The 18,285-nt window shown below is 36.3% G+C and overlaps 3 protein-coding genes across 4 annotated transcripts in view; 1 reads left to right on the forward strand and 2 right to left on the reverse strand.

Annotated features, from left to right (window-relative positions):
* The window catches only part of sctr (secretin receptor), a 31,264-nt gene extending 25,823 nt beyond the window's left edge, over positions 1-5,441 (forward strand). The window contains exons 12-13 of the mRNA XM_067410602.1: positions 1,380-1,421; positions 1,621-5,441. Of these exons, the coding sequence (XP_067266703.1) occupies positions 1,380-1,421; positions 1,621-1,773 (195 nt within the window). The 3' untranslated portion in view covers positions 1,774-5,441. The remainder of the gene's footprint in view (positions 1-1,379; positions 1,422-1,620) is intronic.
* On the reverse strand, positions 3,810-10,067 carry tmem37 (transmembrane protein 37). Its single transcript, XM_067409428.1, has 2 exons — positions 9,985-10,067; positions 3,810-6,333 (listed from the first exon to the last, which is right to left on the reverse strand). Exons 1-2 carry the CDS (start codon positions 10,003-10,005, stop codon positions 5,722-5,724), a joined length of 633 nt encoding a protein of 210 aa, XP_067265529.1. The 5' UTR covers positions 10,006-10,067; the 3' UTR covers positions 3,810-5,721.
* Positions 10,068-11,194: 1,127 nt separating this feature from the next.
* On the reverse strand, positions 11,195-17,379 carry dbi (diazepam binding inhibitor (GABA receptor modulator, acyl-CoA binding protein)). 2 transcript variants are annotated; one of them, XM_067409994.1, is made up of 4 exons: positions 17,259-17,379; positions 11,892-12,009; positions 11,738-11,800; positions 11,195-11,606 (listed from the first exon to the last, which is right to left on the reverse strand). In XM_067409994.1, the coding sequence occupies exons 1-4, from the start codon at positions 17,265-17,267 to the stop codon at positions 11,533-11,535; spliced, it is 264 nt and encodes an 87-aa protein (XP_067266095.1). In that variant the 5' UTR covers positions 17,268-17,379; the 3' UTR covers positions 11,195-11,532. The 2 variants fall into 2 exon arrangements, with proteins under 2 accessions (XP_067266095.1, XP_067266096.1); XM_067409995.1 differs by lacking the exon at positions 17,259-17,379 and adding an exon at positions 13,889-14,034.
* Positions 17,380-18,285: the final 906 nt, after the last annotated feature.

Genomic DNA, 18,285 nt, shown 5'->3' on the forward strand with positions numbered 1-18,285 from the left:
TAAAGTCAGAATTACGAGATTTAAAGTCAGAATTACGAGATTTAAAGTCAGAATTACGAGATTTAAAGTCAGAATTATGAGATTTAAAGTCAGAATTATGAGATATAAAGTCAGAATTATGAGATTTAAAGTCAGAATTATGAGATATAAAATCAGAATTGTGAGATATAAAGTCAGAATTATGAGATATAAAGTCAGAATTACGAGATTTAAAGTGAGAATTACGAGATTTAAAGTCAGAATTATGAGATTTAAAGTCAGAATTATGAGATATAAAGTCAGAATTGTGAGATATAAAGTCAGAATTATGAGATATAAAGTCAGAATTACGAGATATAAAGTCAGAATTACGAGATTTAAAGTCAGAATTACGAGATTTAAAGTCAGAATTACGAGATTTAAAGTCAGAATTATGAGATTTAAAGTCAGAATTATGAGATATAAAGTCAGAATTGTGAGATATAAAGTCAGAATTATGAGATATAAAGTCAGAATTACGAGATTTAAAGTCAGAATTATGAGATATAAAGTCAGAATTACGAGATATAAAGTCAGAATTGTGAGATATAAAGTCAGAATTGCGAGTTATAAAGTCAGAATTGCGAGATATAAAGTCAGAATTGCGAGAGATGAAGTCAGAATTACGAGATATAAAGTCAGAATTGCGAGTTATAAAGTCAGAATTGTGAGATTTAAAGTCAGAATTATGAGAAATAAAGTCAGAATCACGAGTTATGAAGTCAGAATTATGAGATATAAAGTCAGAATCGCGAGTTATGAAGTCAGAATTATGAGATATAAAGTCAGAATTATGAGATTTAAAGTCAGAATTATGAGATATAAAGTCAGAATTGTGAGATATAAAGTCAGAATTATGAGATATAAAGTCAGAATTACGAGATTTAAAGTCAGAATTACGAGATTTAAAGTCAGAATTACGAGATTTAAAGTCAGAATTATGAGATTTAAAGTCAGAATTATGAGATATAAAGTCAGAATTGTGAGATATAAAGTCAGAATTATGAGATATAAAGTCAGAATTATGAGATTTAAAGTCAGAATTATGAGATATAAAGTCAGAATTACGAGATTTGAAGTCAGAATTATGAGATATAAAGTCAGAATTGCGAGATATAAAGTCAGAATTGTAAAAAGTTGTATGTATGGTATAGCCTACTGTATGTACGCAAGCAATGTAGGTTCTACTATATTTACAACTTTTTATATGCTTCAGGAACGGGAAAAAATAAATAAATAATGAATCCCAAACCCTGAACAGGACATTTATTGGAGGTTGTTGTCATTAATCTCTCTCTGGCTTTATGAAATTATCCACTGTTGTCTTTTGGTTCTGCGTCATGTTGTGTTTGCTATTACAGGGCTTTATTGTGGCACTGCTGTACTGCTTTTTGAATGGAGAGGTGAGTGAATTAAAAAAATGGAAGTTTGAATCAAATTATCTATGATTATTTTTTCCAGGGATGGACTGAGTTTAATACATCACACATTTTAGACACATTTGTCATTATCAGATCCCGCTCTAAGTATAGGAAACAAGATGGTTCTGTTTTATGTTTCACTGGTGAGTCTTGACAACTATCGACCTTTAACTTTTGGCAGGTACAATATGAAGTCCAAAGGCGGTGGAGACGGTGGCGCATGAAGCAGCGTTTCCACAGTGATCCCAGGGTGCATCACGGTTCCCTGAGTAACAGTGGCCTGCCGCTGACACAGGTCTCACTGCTGACACGTCCCAGCACACAGGTCACCTGACCACAGCCATCTAACGCCGACCTACAGCACAGGCACAAAACTCATGCCACAGCCCCACTCTCAGAAAAAAGGTCCAGAACTCAAGGGTTCCTGGCTCAATTTTAAAGAACCCTTTATGCCAAAAAAGATCTAAGGAGAAATGTCCTAAATGATTACATAATACTTTCATGTTTAATGGGTTTCAATTTTTTCTAGAGATAAAGTATGTTTACAAGCTACTTGATTCATTTTAATCAATTTTAGTAACCCTTATGTGGCCTTAGAGAGTTTTGTTTTAAATTATGTTGGCTACATTCATGCAAACAGCGTAAATTTAGCCAACCGTGTGTATTTTTATTGGAACTTTAATGTTTTACCCTCTTTTCCTTTCATAAGTCTCTTTTACACTAGGTACACAAAATAGTTACTCTGAGGACCTCAAAGGACAAAAATATCCCCATTAAATCCATTAAAATGGCAAAAAGAATAAAATCATGCATGTCTTTGTAAACAGGCTTTCATTCTTTCATTTCCACCGGATGGCGCCATTTCTCAGGTTTGGCCTATGGAGCAAATACTCGCTTTTTCATGTTTTCTGCTTCTGCTGTATTATAGAGCCAATTGAGAGTGTGTGTGTGTGTGTGTGTGTGTGTGTGTGTGTGTGTGTGTGTGTGTGTTCTTGTTAATATTACATCATGGGGACCAAATGGCCCCACAATGTAATAAAAACCTGAGATCACCTACGTTGTGGGGTCCAGCCAGCGGTCCCCACGAGGGAAATTGATTAATAAACATACTAAAAGATGTTTTTTTGAAAATGTAAAAATGCAGAATGTTTCCTGTGATGGTTAGGTTTAGGGATAGGGTAGGGGGATAGGAAGTATGGTTTGTACAGTATAAAAACCATTACGCCTTTGGAGAGACCCCACTAAGATAGGTGCGCCTGTTTGTGTGTGTGTGTGTGTGTTAGTTTTTTTGTTTTGTTTTTTAATCTGACAATGCACAGAAGATAATATTGCATAAATATTAATGTTGTTGCTAAAACTGTAAACTGTAACCCCCATTCCATATAGAACCTTTTCTTCTAAGAGTGGCAATGGCTGAACCAATCAGAAATGCACAGTCCATTTAAAACTGTCAGGTGACTGACACTCACTGATAGAAAAGCTAAAACTGTCTGACAATTTATGGAAATAACTGTATTTATCCTGTATATGCCTGTTCTTTATGGTGTTGTAGTTATTATGAAACAAATGCCTGTGCTAGTAAATTATTATACAGTATATGAGAAAAACAACAACATTAGGTAAAAACAGCACAATATGTGATACTATTTAAAGGAGTCATGACATGAGGAATCACATTTTCTTTGAATTATTGACATACACAGATCAGACATGACATTATGACACTGACGGGTGAAGTGAATAACACTGATGATCTCTTCATCACGGCACCTGTGAGTGGGTGGATATATTAGGCAGCAAGTGAACATTTTGTCCTTAAAGTTGATTTGTTAGAAGCAGGAAAAATGGGCAAGCGTAAGTATTTCAGCGAGTTTTTACAAGGACCAAAAGGAGGACCAACACAATATTAGGAAGGTGTTCGTAATGTTATGCCTGATCAGTGTATAAGAGCTTGACTTAAAACTACAGTAAGTTTTAGACGGTAAAAATTCCTCACTGCAAAAGTGCGTTCGCCTCTTTCCACATTGGATTTCACACTTTAATAGTCTCTTGTATCTGACCGGCTCCACAACAACACATCCACACCCATTCCACGAGTCACGAGGTGACGGGGTGCTTCTCATTTTGTAGTTTGTGTTTCCTCGTTTCCTCACAGTTGAAGAAATGAGAAGCACCCAGGGAACGAGATGCAATGATGTTAATCACAACAGTGAATGTTTACTGAAGTCTAAAAGGAGACATGAGAAAGCTGCATGAGAAAAGCTTCATGTTTTATGGATATATTACTATTTTGTGTGCAAAAAACTGTATTAACTTTAAGAGAACCTTAAGAAACATTTTAAAAATCCTGTTTTTGTTTTTTTCATCCCACAGTTTGGCTGTGTTAATATTGAGATGATAATGATGCCTTGAACGCCTAATTTGTGTTGTTCTGAGAGTTATGAAATACATACAAATGTAATGACAAGAATGCTGTTTTTATTAAATGAAATGCAGAGAGATCTTCTCATGAATGAGATGTCTACTGTAAATAAGAAAGAATTAAAAATACTGTAAAAATATTTCATTAAATATACTATAAAGACTACCTGTAAAGAGTCATCATTTATCCACAGATGAAAATTGGAGTCAGCTATCAACCGCTGGTCATTATTAATAATATTAATTACAGTAAATGGAAATAATAATCAATGACAACAAATAATGATATACTGAAACAATCTGCTGTGAAAGAACTATTTAAGATTAAAATAAATAAACCAAACAGACTAGTAAAAACATTCAGGCCTGTGGGGGAAAAATGTAACATTTTAGTTCAGGGTCTAATTCTCATTATGAACTAGTTGCTTATTAGCTGTATATTATTAGGATATTGGCTGTTTATTGGTTCTTATAAAGCAGATATTAATGTCTTATTCTACATCCCTCGATCCTACACAATACCTAAACTTAACAACTACCTTACTAACTATTAATAAGCAGGAATTAGATAATTGACAAATATATAAATATACAAATAAGGTTTTTAAAAGTATAATAAACATAATGGAGATTTAATTAATTTTAAAGTTTTATTAAGTGTTAACAATGAGATTGTGTTTTTTTATAATCAATTAACACTTTTACAAGATGGACAAAATTTGTCACCAAAAAAAGTCATTCGGTTAAACCAAAATCGGTTTTACCGAATGACACTTTAAGTTATACTGAATGACGATATTTTCAAACAATGCTAACAGGCTGATATCTAGCAAAAGGACAATCAAACATTTTATGTTTATTAAAAGTTTTTTTCTTAATATTTCTACATTTTCTGTGACCTGGTGTTTCGGGACATGCGTATGATCAAGTGAAAACATGATTTTTTCAAATAGTTAAAAGAGAGTTAGTTAATTTGATTCATGACCATGTGGTCCTTTGCATGTGTCTGAATGATGTCACATCCTGTCACATGATATTGGCTGCATGACTTGATACAAAATGATCCCTTTATATCGGTTACTCCGAATGATGTCAATGAAATTGATTTTCCGGACTATTTTTTCTTTCTTATAACAAAGCAACGACTTTTACACATAATTTTAACACCATTTTGCACTATGTTGATATATGATGTTATACAATCATGCCAGAATAAAAAATATATACATTTATTACATTATAAGACATTTTAATCACAAATTAAATGGCTGTATTGGCCTTTGGACAGTTAAACCGAATGACTTTTGACACTTCAAAATCTTTAAAATACCTTTATATGTGCAAAATATAATTAAACCTTTTGGATTCAATAAAAGAGATCTTGTTGTACTACCTTACATACTTTGGATGTCATATCTTTGTTTTTTTTTTTGTTTTGTTTTTTTTGTTATTAAGCGAAAATGTCACGTCATTGACCCAATTAGGAGTTTGAGGCAAAAGTCATAGTTAATAGTTAGTTAATATTGAGAATTGAACCCTAATCTAAAGTGTGACCAAAAAAAAAAAAAAACGGTAGAAAAACAGCAAAGGTATGCCAGGACGTTTTCCGTTAAGTTTGCCTTTAACCCTAAAACTCAACAGAATGCAATGCGTCATTAAAAATACATGAAAAACACCTGTAAAATATTAATACGGAAAATTCCTTAATATTACCATGCTACACTGGGCCCTATTTTACGGTCCATTTAAAAAAGTGCACCTAATTATTGACAAACCATCAAAATCACTCAGTTTTGGATTCAAAAGAATACAGATACAGAGCAGAGGTTCAAAAGATGAACCATCAGCAGCTTGTTTATTTCTACAGTTTGTCAGGATGTCCTCTAAAGGGCAGCAGAGGTTCAATATGCTGGATGTGCCGTGCTGCCATTCCATTGAGGAAGAACAGGAAGGTGGCCGTGAACTGGCACCAGAAGGTGAGTGTGAACCCAAGCAGTGTTGCAAATGTCCCTAAGAGGAGTACAAACGTTGCGACCCCTCCCGCAGCCATTAGCCCCGCCAGCAGGACCAGCCGCGCCCCGAGAGTCCAGCGCCGACTGGAGTCCCTCCCTTCGCTCGCCTGCGACATCACAAGCAACTCCAGTCCGAATATGGCACTGACCACAGCCAGAGTGATCACAGAGCGGCACGCCGCCAGGCCCACACCCAGACCGTCCACCCCTGCCTCCTCCAGATGTCTGGTGCAGTTAGAGGAGGCTTTGAAGCTCTGCGACCCCAACTCAGAGCTCTGCTGCTGCTCCACTGAGCAGAAATACCACAGACCGAACATGTGTCTGCCGGTCAGCAGCCAGTGACCGTCGCACACCGCAACAGACGAGAGGACGACCGACAGAGATGTACACAGGATAATGAGACTGCGGCAAAATACGTCTAGAAAAAGAGGAGTGGACTTCCCATGTGGAACAGCCCCGACCTAGAGAAAAAAACAGTTATCAGAAGAAATCTGGTCCACATCTGTATCAACATGACATCCTGCTAAGGTTCACCCTTCACTCTCAGAAAAAAAAAAGTACAAAAGGCAAGCATGTGCACAGATAGACCCCAAGTGGTGCTCAAACACCTGCCCTTTGGTCTCTGACTATAAGTGCTCTTTTTGCAAGAAGTTTTATTTTTTAAAGTTTTTGTTTAAATTTGGCCACTGGCATCAAATCTCAATTAACCGTGTGCCCGACAACTTATTCTTAATAACTCTGCCAGACCGGACAAGCCCCTCATCACTCTCCGACATCCCTCATAAAAGCATCCACATCTGATGATGACCAAAATTTTTGGGTGAACTATCCCTTTAATTTTATACAACTGTTCAATAAACAATAAGTTGATTGTATGAGCTGACAATTTTTAGACATAACATTGTCAATTTTGACTGTTTTTGCTCTATTTTGCCTGTGGAAATAGTTCCAAAACAAGCAGAAACATTGCATCTCCCAGCAACACTCAGCGTTTTTTTGTTCTTCAGCGATTCACTGTTTTTAAACAAATCGGGTGAGTCAATGATTCAATGACTCATTCATAAAGTCAGTGCTTACTTGGGGCCAGATTTACTAACAGCTTAGACAAGCACAAACCCTCTTTTGGCTTTAAAAACTACTGTCAGGATTTACTAAAGACACGCAGTGAAAAATTAAGAGAAGAGGTGTTGACATGGTTATTTTGCAGCTGAACTTATTGCATATGCATTTGTAGGAGTTTCCCTTTCAGACACAAAATTTCTGGGAGGAGAGTATTTAAATGAATCACGCAACGTGATTTACTAATGTTTGTGCTAGTCAATTTACTGGTATTTGTGCCATTATTTACCGCAAAAAAAACATAAGATGCTAATTTGCACTGCTCTTGATCGATTGTGATGGTCATTATGTAATGATTTGGCTGCGTCTGCGTTCTTTAATTTGCACGTCGTCAGTAGAGAACTTTCCACTCCCATCAACGCTTTTATTGAATTGTGCTCTCACGCTAATTTGCCGTTTAGTAAATCTGGCCCTTAGTCTCGCATAGCCAGAACTTCAGGCTGACGGCAAAAGGTCTGAACTTTCATTGGCCAACGACCGCCCAGAGGCCGTCTGACTGACATGTAAAGCAACCAATCACAGTTCGTTTTGTTCCGCGTCATGTTTAGGGGCGTGAAAATGTAAAGTTGATGTCCCTAATAAATTATTATTCATTCAAGAACGGTATGCAAGTTAACTGCAACAATGGAGCTGCAAACATCAAATACTTTTAAAAATCCAGCATTTGCTTGATCCTGATAAGTGCTCATTGACACAGCTGTAAACATGACAGCGTTATTCTTCCACAAGGGGGTTTGGCATCACAACGGCTTTGTTTCCAGGTGGATCATTAAAGAACACGACACACATCTCCCAGAAATCATGTAGAATTCAACCAACCAGATGACAACCCCTGAAGTATCTCCAGTTTCGTGTGCCATATGCATTAGACATTCAACCAAGGCTGAGACTAATAGACACTTGCTTCTTTCATGATTGAATCAGCTGGTTTGAACGAATGATACTGTGATTCACTTTACCAGCGTTTTTAGTTTCACATACTAGTATAATTTAATAACATTTCATATTTCTATATTCAAACTGTTTAGAACATTAATCTCATAACATTGTTAGGCAATGGTAATTCCAGTGTAAATGGATTTTGATAAATAGTAAGATGGATGTACAGCAGTTGATACAGCCCTATAGTGTTAAAGGATTAGTTCACTTTCAAATAAAATTTTCCTGATAATTTACACATCCCCATGTTATCCAAAATGTTCATGTCTTTCTTCCTTCAGTCGAAAAAAAATGAAGGTTTTTTATGAAAACATTCCAGGATTTTTCTCCTTATAGTGAACTTCAATGGAGCCCAAATGGTTGAAGGTCAAAAAATTACAGCTTCAGTGGAGCTTCAAAGAGCTTTAAACAATCCCAGACGAGGAATAAGAGTCTTATCTAGCTAAACAATCGGCCATTTTTTGAGAAAATACAACTGTATGACTGTTTCTCAATATGCGTTCTTCAGCGATCTTGCGTCCTTGTGTTCTTGCTCTACGTCATCATTAACCGTCGAAGTTTGTTCCAATACTCAAGAACGGAGGACGCATGAAAGTACCCGGATGTGTTCTTGATATCGAGGATGCATCGAATGCAAACTTGAGGGAATCGAACCGTTAAAAATCCCAGAAGACGCTGCGGTGGTCGACCTACGGAAGCCTGTAAGCTTTAAAGTTCTCGTGAGATTCCAGCTACAAGCTCGCATATGTGACGGCTCGTGAAAGTAAACCATTTGTTTTGCTTAATTTTAATAAAATGATAACCTGAATAAAGCCTGCAGTATTTTTTATTGCCATATAAAAAATAATCTTAACATTGACAAAGCATAACAGCCAAAGGCTACTCATTTTCATAATACACGCAGTAAAATGATATAAAATTATATGACAACAATGTCTATATTAATATGAAAGAATTTTTTGAACAGGTTATGACATTTGTTTGTGATGTTATGTTGTATTTATTGTGCATTAGCCACTTATAATATGCTGGGACGGTCAGTTGAGCAACAAGATCGCAGCTCATCTCAATTCTCAAATGATGCGTTCTCTGTCCTCGCGTCCTTCCGAGTTCGTTCTTTCAAGGTCGCCTGGCAAGTCCGGACTCCACGAGAACGCAAGTCCGTTCTCTGCGTTCTTGGAATTGAGAAACAGTCTATATGCTTTATAAACACAAATTATCACCTTGCACGTGCTTCCGCTTTCTGCATTCTTCAAAAAGCTTATGCTGTATGTCCTACGGCTTCCCTATTCTACTTACGGAACGAGCGCGGCGCCAGTTTCGTTTTTTTCCATAGGGAAGGCGTGTGCAAGGTGATAATTTGTGTTTATAAAGCATATACAGTTGTATTTTTTCAAAAAATGACCAGTTTCGCTAGACTCATTCCTTGTCTGGTATCGTTTAAAGCTCTTTGAAGCTGCACTGAAACTGTGTAATTTTGACCTTCAACCATTTGGGCTCCATTGAAGTCCACTATATGGAGAATAATCCTGGAATGTTTTCATCAAAAATCTTCATTTCTTTTTGACTGAAGAAAGACGGACATGAACATCTTGGATAACATGGGGGTGAGTAAATTATTTTAAGTAATTTTATTTAAAAGTGAACTAATCCTTTAAACAGTGTAATTAATTAACAGATGATGAACGATATGTAACTTTACTTTCCATAAATAATTATAAGAGGGTGCCCTTTTTTCACTTGAACATCTGCCCCCCCCCCCCCCCTTTGTAAGTGTGCTTTAGTACTTTTTTACTTTCTGACTGAAAGCTGTTTACCTCCTAAATATGTAATTTAGTATATTAAAAATGAGTAGCCTATGCAATTTTTTTGCAAATAGGCTAATACAAATGTTTCCCAGTTCACGACCATTAACAATCTTGTTGTTTTTTGAAATACTTTACGAGCTTGCGCTAAATATTAAGGTTTATCTTCCTCTTTAATCTAAAGCAAATGTAAAAAAAAAACATTCTAAGCGTAAAATAAACATTTGAAAAACATTTAAAAGGCATTACCCTGATATTTATGGCCGTCATATTGATTTCACAGTGCGTTATAGCCACAGACCAGGAGAAGCGAGACGAAGAAGCCAAGTCAACTCCAGTCGAAAGTACAGTATGATTTCAGTGTAACATTAACTGAAGTAGTCTCCACACCCGCCCGTCGCGTCCTTGACACGCAGATCACGGGCGCTCGCGTTAGTTTTCCGGTCACGGACGCTATTCGGTAACCAGGAATCAGACATTATCTGTAGAGTCTGAGAGTTTCTTCAACTTCATCCGTTTTTGCCCTACAGGATCACTTGTTTTCTTCATTTTAGCTATATGAAGGCAACAAAACATTATTGGAAACGTTTGAACAATAACACTCATATTTTTTCATTTTCATTTTGTATGACTGAACCCCAAACTTTAGTGTGTTTTAAGAGTTCTGGGAGCAGATCAACCAATTGAAAACCAGTTTGGACAAACTTAGAGACCAGCTAAGACAAGTCAGGCAGGCTAGGCTTTCTGTTTGTTTGTTTGTTTGTTTTTTAGCAGGTTTAAGTTATCACTATATCTTTCCACTAAAGTAAAATGGCCCATTTTTACTAATAAAAATGTAATAGGCGCTATAGTAGAATAACTAGTCTTTGTTGTTTGCATCAAGCACTAAAAGCATTCATCTCAGAATACAGATTACAGATTAAACTTTCGATTATCATTATTGAGAGGCCAAAGTCCCTTTGAGTGACTGTGACCCAAAACATAATGCAGTTTACGCTCTCTAGCAAAGACTTTGATCCCTTTCCAGACTGAGACTGAGGTGAAGACATTAGTTAGGATAGAAAAACGCTGAAAGGGCCACCAATTTTCCTGTTTGCGCACACTTGGAGAATAAAGCTAACTTTGATAGTTCAATGAAACCCTTTTCTTGATGTTTTTACATCATCCACTACATAAACCCACTGGAGAGGAATATTTTAAAGCTCTGTGTTTGTGTCTAGTCAGGTGACGTGCCCTTTGACTAGCTCATAAGCCCTTAAACGACTGATAGCATTTTGATCATATCAAGTATTAGCTAGATTGATTGATGTAGGTCTTATGTAATGGGAATGATGATCTTATCACTTCACACCAGCTGCAGTCAGGTACGTCTCTGGAAAACAAGTGTAGTCTATACAATGCAGCATGCACTATTACGTCTTGAAACAACTATGAAATAAATGCAACACGCATACAGAAATACATTTGATCGGGTCATTTTTTAATCAGAAAATCTTTCACAGGGGTCTTGCTTAAATTCTAACATGATTTTCCTTATCAAAATACAAACAGGGTTTTTGAAAAAGAGATTTTATGGCATTGCACACATTTGCATTCATGTGTGCTTTTCACTACATGGTTGCTGTTGGACGGTTTCTCTTGGCCTGCGAGGGATGAGCCTATTCTCTCTCACAGATCGGAGCCTGCGTGCTACAGCGTAACCTAACACCCTCGTGAGGGACACACTGGAGAGCTTAAGGCGCTTTATATGAACAGTGCTGGTAAAGGCAGGCTGGATGCGATGGGTCCGTCCGTCTGTTAGATGCCGTATTTCCCTTTCAGCTCCTCGACCTTAGCGATGTATGCTTTCATAGCATCTTCCTTACTCAAACCTGAAATTAAGATGGACACACACATACACACAGAGTGAGCTGCTTTTGCAGATCATTTACAGTTTTATATGTAAACACAAACTTAAAAATGATTTCTCGCTGCCCTCTGGTGGCAGGGAGGAGAGACTGACCTTTCTTTGCCTCCCAGGCATCCCATTTGGCCTTGCCAGTGAAGTCTAACATGCCCGGTCGAGCTGGAAAGAAACACACGCACTTTTTAAAGAACTGCAATTTAGTTTTATGCATAAGCTAAGGCCAGATTTATGGGTTTGAGGAAGAGCTCACCTGTGTTAACATCTCCTACGGTGGCCTGTTTGTACAGACTGTAAATCTCCAGCATCTCAGCATCCGTTGGTTTCGTTTTCAGCTGTTTGACCTCCTCTGCTGCTTTCTGAAACTCAGCCTGTGGAAAAACGCACAACGTGACCAGACTGAACGCTCCACGACTACATGTTTTCATATATGGACAATCAGTCAGAAATATTGAATTTTGAGACATCATTGAAAGTTATGATAACTTGCAGTTCAGTGAGTGAGTTAACTTGCAAAATTGGAAAAATCGCATAAAACTTTTGCAAATAAAGCAGCGTTTCCTTCCCATGTGTTCAAGAGAACAAAATCATCACTTCCTGGGAAATTGTTGCAAAATAATAAAAATGGAAGTTGCTGCAATCGGGGAAGAACCTGAGGATCCGTTTTCTTCCATCTTAAATGACTTTCTTCTCAGAGAGGAAACACAAACACTCACTCTAAAAAATAACTGAAAAAAAACTTCATTTTACACAGTAAAAGACTTTTCACTGATACAGTAATATAACAATGCATTCTGGGTAATATTATTTGTCATTTTCAAAAAAGTAACCAATAGGATATGTCCTCAAAAACAAATATTACCCAGAATGCATTGGTTTTACAGTATATTACAATGCATTCTGGGTAATATTATTTGTCGTTTGAGAAAGTAGCCTATAGGCCTCTTTTCTTAAAATGACAAATATTACCAACAATGCATTGTTTTACGGTATATTACCGTTTCAATGGAAAACAGTATTTTACTGTGTAAATTTGTTTCAGAGTGTTTTTTTGTTTAGAGTGTGTTCTTCTCGTGTTGGGATGCTGGTATTTGGGAACATAATCATGTGAGACGCTTCTGGAGGGAATTAAACCAAATCGTTCTGTTGACCAGGGCCGTGCACTGACATTTTAAGGAGGATATATAGAATGAATAAAAAAAACTTTTACAATCATATTTTAATTAAGATTAGTGCTAATTCAATGTATGTATAATTGATTTTAAGTTGTTGTAATTATTCTTTCATTCACATAATTTATTGTCCAAATTATTATCCAAATGACTTATCAGTAGGATTTCAGTAAAATAAAAACTATTTTTCATATCTTTTTAGACAACTGTATCAATAGTTTGCCAGGTCTTCTTGGGTAAATGGAAAACCTACTTAAATAAGTTGTTCCCCATTATTAAGCAAGTCACAGTTCTTGTGCAATATGGAGAGGAAGAAAGATCTTTCTGAAGATCAAAATCATGAAACTTGAAAATGTACATTCTACAAACACTAAATAGAGATTATTGAACTGTTAAAGGATTTGTGAGTGATTCAGAGCACAGGGGAACTCAGTCTGATAAAGGCTTATTAAAGAAAAGTGTGTGTCAAATTAATTGTATTAAGAGGGCAGCGTAAAGTCAGCGTTGAGCAGCAAACAGGCATTTAAAGCTGCTGGAGTCTCAAGATCCTCTCCATACAAGCTGGGTCGATTTTACCTAAGAAGACCTGGCAAAATATTCATCAAACCTGTCTGAGAAGAAAAATATGAGTAATAAAACACACACTTTCTTTGAAAAACTAAAACCTGTATTTTACTGAAATCCCACTGATATGTCATATGTATAATGATCTGGAACTCGTTTAGAACATGTATGTCATAATATATAATATTATAAATGTTCTGTTATAGATTACTAGTATCAACTAAGATTGTAATGGGAAATATTCTTCACAGGAGTTAAAGTGTGACTGCCTGGCGTATTATAACTACACAAATGCCATAGTTAAACTTTGTAGCAGAGTTATGGTTAATTTGTGCACAATAACCATATTTTTTGTTTGTTTGTTTGTTTTATTCATAGTAAACCCATGGTTAATCTTCGTAAGGGCTGCTGGAGTTCTGAATCAATGTTTGCAATGACGAATGGCCTTTAGCCTCCCTTCGCAACGCTTTTATGGGAGTTTTTTCAAAGGGAAAGGAGGGGGCGAGAGGGGTACCTCAGCCGATGAGGGCAGAGGGGCAGTGGCTGTAGCCGCCCCCCTGAGCACGGCCCCTGCTGATGACAGACTTTGGCTCAGGCGCTTCAGAACCACCAAACCAACATCTGAGATGCTGTGATGCGATTGGTCCACTGCTTAGTCCAGTTATCCAATCACATCCTCAGTTGAGGCAAAGTCACATTATTATTTTATAGTGCATCAAGGGATTTATTCAGTAAATGTTTTTCCATTGGAGTTTATGTACGTCTTTTTATCAATAAAAAAAAGACACGTTTTTTATGCATATTTTTAGAATTTATGTGCATCTTAGCGTTTCCATCCAGTTTTTTGCGATATTATTTTTATGCAAATTTTGGAATAGTGTTATGCGAAAGTTTGCATGTTATTTTTTTATTTAGTACTGTTCTCAACTATTAAAAAAGGTTCAAACATTCACTGATGCTCCAGAAGGAAACACGATGCATTAAGAGTCGGGGGGTGAAAACTTTTGAACAGGATGAAGATGTCACAATTTTTCTTATTTCGCTTGAATATCATTGTTTTTCATTTGGTACTGCCCTTCAGAAGCAACAGAAGATACTTGCATTTTTCCCAGATTTTCCCAGAAAGAAAAAAAATAACAATTTACCTTGATATTTGAATTCAAAAGTTTTCACCCCCCGACTCTTAATGCATCGTGTTTCCTTCTGGAGCATCAGTGAATGTTTGAACCTTTTTTAATAGTTGTGTTTGAGTCTCTAAGTTGTCCTCAGTATGAAAACACAGATCTCAAAATCATACAGTCACTGCTGGAAAGGGTTCAAATATGCAAAAATCCTTGAAAACTGAAGAATCTGCAGGAGCTGGAGGATTTTTCTGAAGAACAGAGCTCAGTTTAACTGCTCAGAACAAACAAGAGACTCATGAACAACCACCACAAAACATAAAAACAGTTTTGAATAGGGTTATGTTAATAAACACAGCTATTTTTTTGTCTTGTGGATTATATGTAAACATCTTTTATGTAAAATATCTTACTCAGGACAGTACTAAATAAAAAATAACATGCATTTTGTATGATCCCTCTTATTTTCTTAAAATTATTCACAGATTCTGCAAGTGGTTCACATACTTTTGCATAACACTGTAGGTGGATATAAACAGCCAGTAATGAGTCTTTCATCTCACCAAATTCACAACTCTGGTATAATACCATGACTTATTTTGCTGTGGTGCAGTAGAATCTACAGTGTAGATTTGTTTGTGATATTTATGTAACTGCAAGACTGAATATTAGTCACTTTCAGTGAAATTTCCCCCAAGCTGCATTCATTTTGGACTCTGCACTGCATACAGAAAGCAGATAAGCTTTCCAAAAACCCCTCTACATCCATATGCATTCAGCTCTCATTGTTATTTCTTACAAAAGAGGGCTGAAAAGATTTTGGTCATGGCCATTTTGCATTCTCAGTCTTGCTTCACAGTGCTGGTGGGAGACATGAAGTGATTACGTAACCATGGCACAAGAGCAAGCACACAATAAAAAGGCTTTTAGCAGATCTCTAATCACGGGGTCAAACTCCATCCCTCTTACACATACTTTACTATGCCTGTGATTCTTTGCTCTGATTACGTGACACGCACATCAAGGCTCCTCATCATCTTCCTGCTGCAGTGAACCACACTAACCAGCAGCTAAACCTCAGTGTTACTAAAGAAACACTTTATCAGATTTCAGTGTGCATTAGAACAAGCTTGAGGAAGACCCTTTCACACATCTTTAACTATTTTTGGAGAAAATCCGTTAACGTATTTTACATGTTAATTTTCACGTATAACGGCCAAAACAAAAGCACATGCTCTAATACTAAAATAACTCTTCTTCTAACTTAACTATCAACGATCTGCAAGACGCCATTTTAAAAACTCTAAGATCAGGTCATTAAAGTACATTTTAGTTGATTAGAAAACTTCCCAAAAAGTTGCAACAGTTTCCATGTTCTTCAAAGTTAAATTGGGTCACTGACGAATAAGGTTTCTAAAAGTGTAAAAAAAAAAAAAAAAAACATAATGGAGATATAATTAATGTTGAAGTTTTATTAAGCCTTAACATTTTTTACAAGATGGAGAAAAATGTCAACAAAAAAGTAATTGGTTTAACAAAAAAACAAAAAAAATGAATGACGATATTTTCAAACAGTGCTAACAGGTGGATATCTAGCTAGCTAGCAACAGTACAATTAAAAATTTTATATTTAGTAAAAAATTTTTTTTAAATATTACAACATTTTCCAGGTTTTATAGCAGTTGTACCGAATGACCTGATGTGTATGAGCAAGTGAAAACATGAATTTTTCAAAATAGTTAAAAGAGAGTTAATTACTTTACTTCACGGCCATGAGGTTCTTTGCAGGTGTCTGAATGATGTCACATCCTGTCACATGATATTGATGATATTGGTCCCTTTATATCGGTTATTCCGAATGACATCAATGAAATTCATTTTTTCTGACATTTTTCTCGTAAAAAGCAACAACTTCTACACAATTTTAATATCATTTTGCGCTATGTTGATATATGATGTTATAAAATCATGCCAGAATAAAAAATATATACATTTATTACATTTTAAATATTCTAATAAAATGAAATGGCTGTATTGGTCTTTGGATGGTTACACCGAATGACCTTATGACATTTCAAAATCTTTAAAATACCTTTATATGTAGCAAAATATAATTAAAACCTTTTTTATTCAATAAAAGAAATATAGCTGTGCTAAATTACATACTTTGGATGTCATATCTTTGTTTTTATTATTATTATTATTTATTAAGGCCTTTGGACAAAAAAAAAAAAAAAAAACCCGCGATGGTAATAATGTCACCTTTTACTTTTCATTGCATAATTTTACCATCCTTAGAAAACGAATGGTGACTGAGGCTATCACTAACATCTCCTTTTGTGAAAGTCATTCGATACTACATGATTTTGGGAGTAACCATCTCTATAATGTGTCGTAAAATCGCAGTGAAGCGGTGCAAAAGGCTTCCGACGCGTAAAAAACTACGATAAACACACAGCGGAACTCTAGCGCTCGCTCAGCCGCGCGCTCTACACTCTAGCGCAGTCACGCCACGCCCGCGCGGACATGGCGCTACACGCGTACAGTAAGTTATGCCCTCTCATTTACTTTATTCACTCACCTCTCTTGACCGAGGTAAACCCTATTCATCTTTATAACATATGAAACGCTTGCCAATTCACGTGGGTCCGTTCAAACAGCACCATGTCGCTCTCTTTACCGAATAATAGTTATAAATACGGCCCATTGCAAGGCTCAGATACCCTCGTGTCAAACAAAAGCGTCGAGTTTGTTCATACTGACCTCAGACATGGTTGCAGATAGTTCAGTCTGTTAAAATGATGCGCTTCAGAACCGCTGTGAATGGCAGCAGCGCTCCGACGATTGCAGTAGTATCAGCTGTCACGCCCGCGGCCACGCCCCCTTCACCCCATTGGCTGCTGGAGCATGTACTGAGCTACCGGTCCAATCAAATTCAGGAAACTGTAGGTTCTCTGAACTGGGCCACAGGGTCAGGCCAGGGATGCCAGATTGAGATTGAATGCAGAAATAGAGATGGCCTTTATTCAGACAGACAGATACACTGTTACACTGACGTGTTTCTGATAGTTATCAGTGGCTTTACATTATGAACAAACACCTGATCCATAGTTTGATAAGGTGCACCCAGACCTGTAATGACCTACTTTTAATGAATTTAAAATTAACCACAAATATTAACATTTTCCGTTAAATGCATATACATTTTTGGGGTACATGATGTTTTTTATTCCATTTTTGGAGTCATGAAGCTATTTGGTAACTCAACAGTACATTGATCTACATGCAAATTACTTTACAAAATGTTGTTTAAAGTTCAACCTTACTTAGTCTCACTATCTAAAACAAATATAGTGGGTTTTTTTTTAGAATGGTGTCCACATTTTTTTGCATTACATTTCTGACCAGGAGAAAAGAATCTACTTAATGCAAGTTTTTGTATAATCCTTCTTTTATTTATTGGAAAGTTTTATACCCATAAATGTAAATATATGAAAAGTACTTTTTCAAACAAGAATTGATGTATTTAAATACAATTTCAACTTCTGTTAAAGGGTTAGTTTACCCAAAAATTAAAATTATGTAATTTATTACTCACCCGTAAGACCTTCGTCCATCTTCAGAACACAAATTAAGATATTTTTGATGAAATCTGATGGATTCACAGCAATGACATTTCCTCTCTCAAGATCCATTAATGTACTAAAACATATTTAAATCAGTTCATGTGAGTACAGTGGTTCAATATTAATATTATAAAGTGACGAGAATATTTTTGGTGCGCCAAAGA

Source organism: Chanodichthys erythropterus, chromosome 14 (assembly GCF_024489055.1).
Source record: "Chanodichthys erythropterus isolate Z2021 chromosome 14, ASM2448905v1, whole genome shotgun sequence".
NCBI classification, from domain to species: domain Eukaryota; kingdom Metazoa; phylum Chordata; class Actinopteri; order Cypriniformes; family Xenocyprididae; genus Chanodichthys; species Chanodichthys erythropterus.

Excerpts from the sequence above, each read along its gene's own strand:
- tmem37 (XM_067409428.1), bottom strand. The coding sequence starts at position 10,005 with ATGACGGCCATAAATATCAGG. Across the intron at positions 6,334-9,984 it reads TGACGGCCATAAATATCAGG|GTCGGGGCTGTTCCACATGG; the intron begins GTAATGCCTTTT and ends TTTTTTCTCTAG.
- dbi (XM_067409994.1), bottom strand. Across the intron at positions 11,801-11,891 it reads CGTAGGAGATGTTAACACAG|CTCGACCGGGCATGTTAGAC; the intron begins GTGAGCTCTTCC and ends GTTTCTTTCCAG. Across the intron at positions 11,607-11,737 it reads TGCCTGGGAGGCAAAGAAAG|GTTTGAGTAAGGAAGATGCT; the intron begins GTCAGTCTCTCC and ends TCTTAATTTCAG.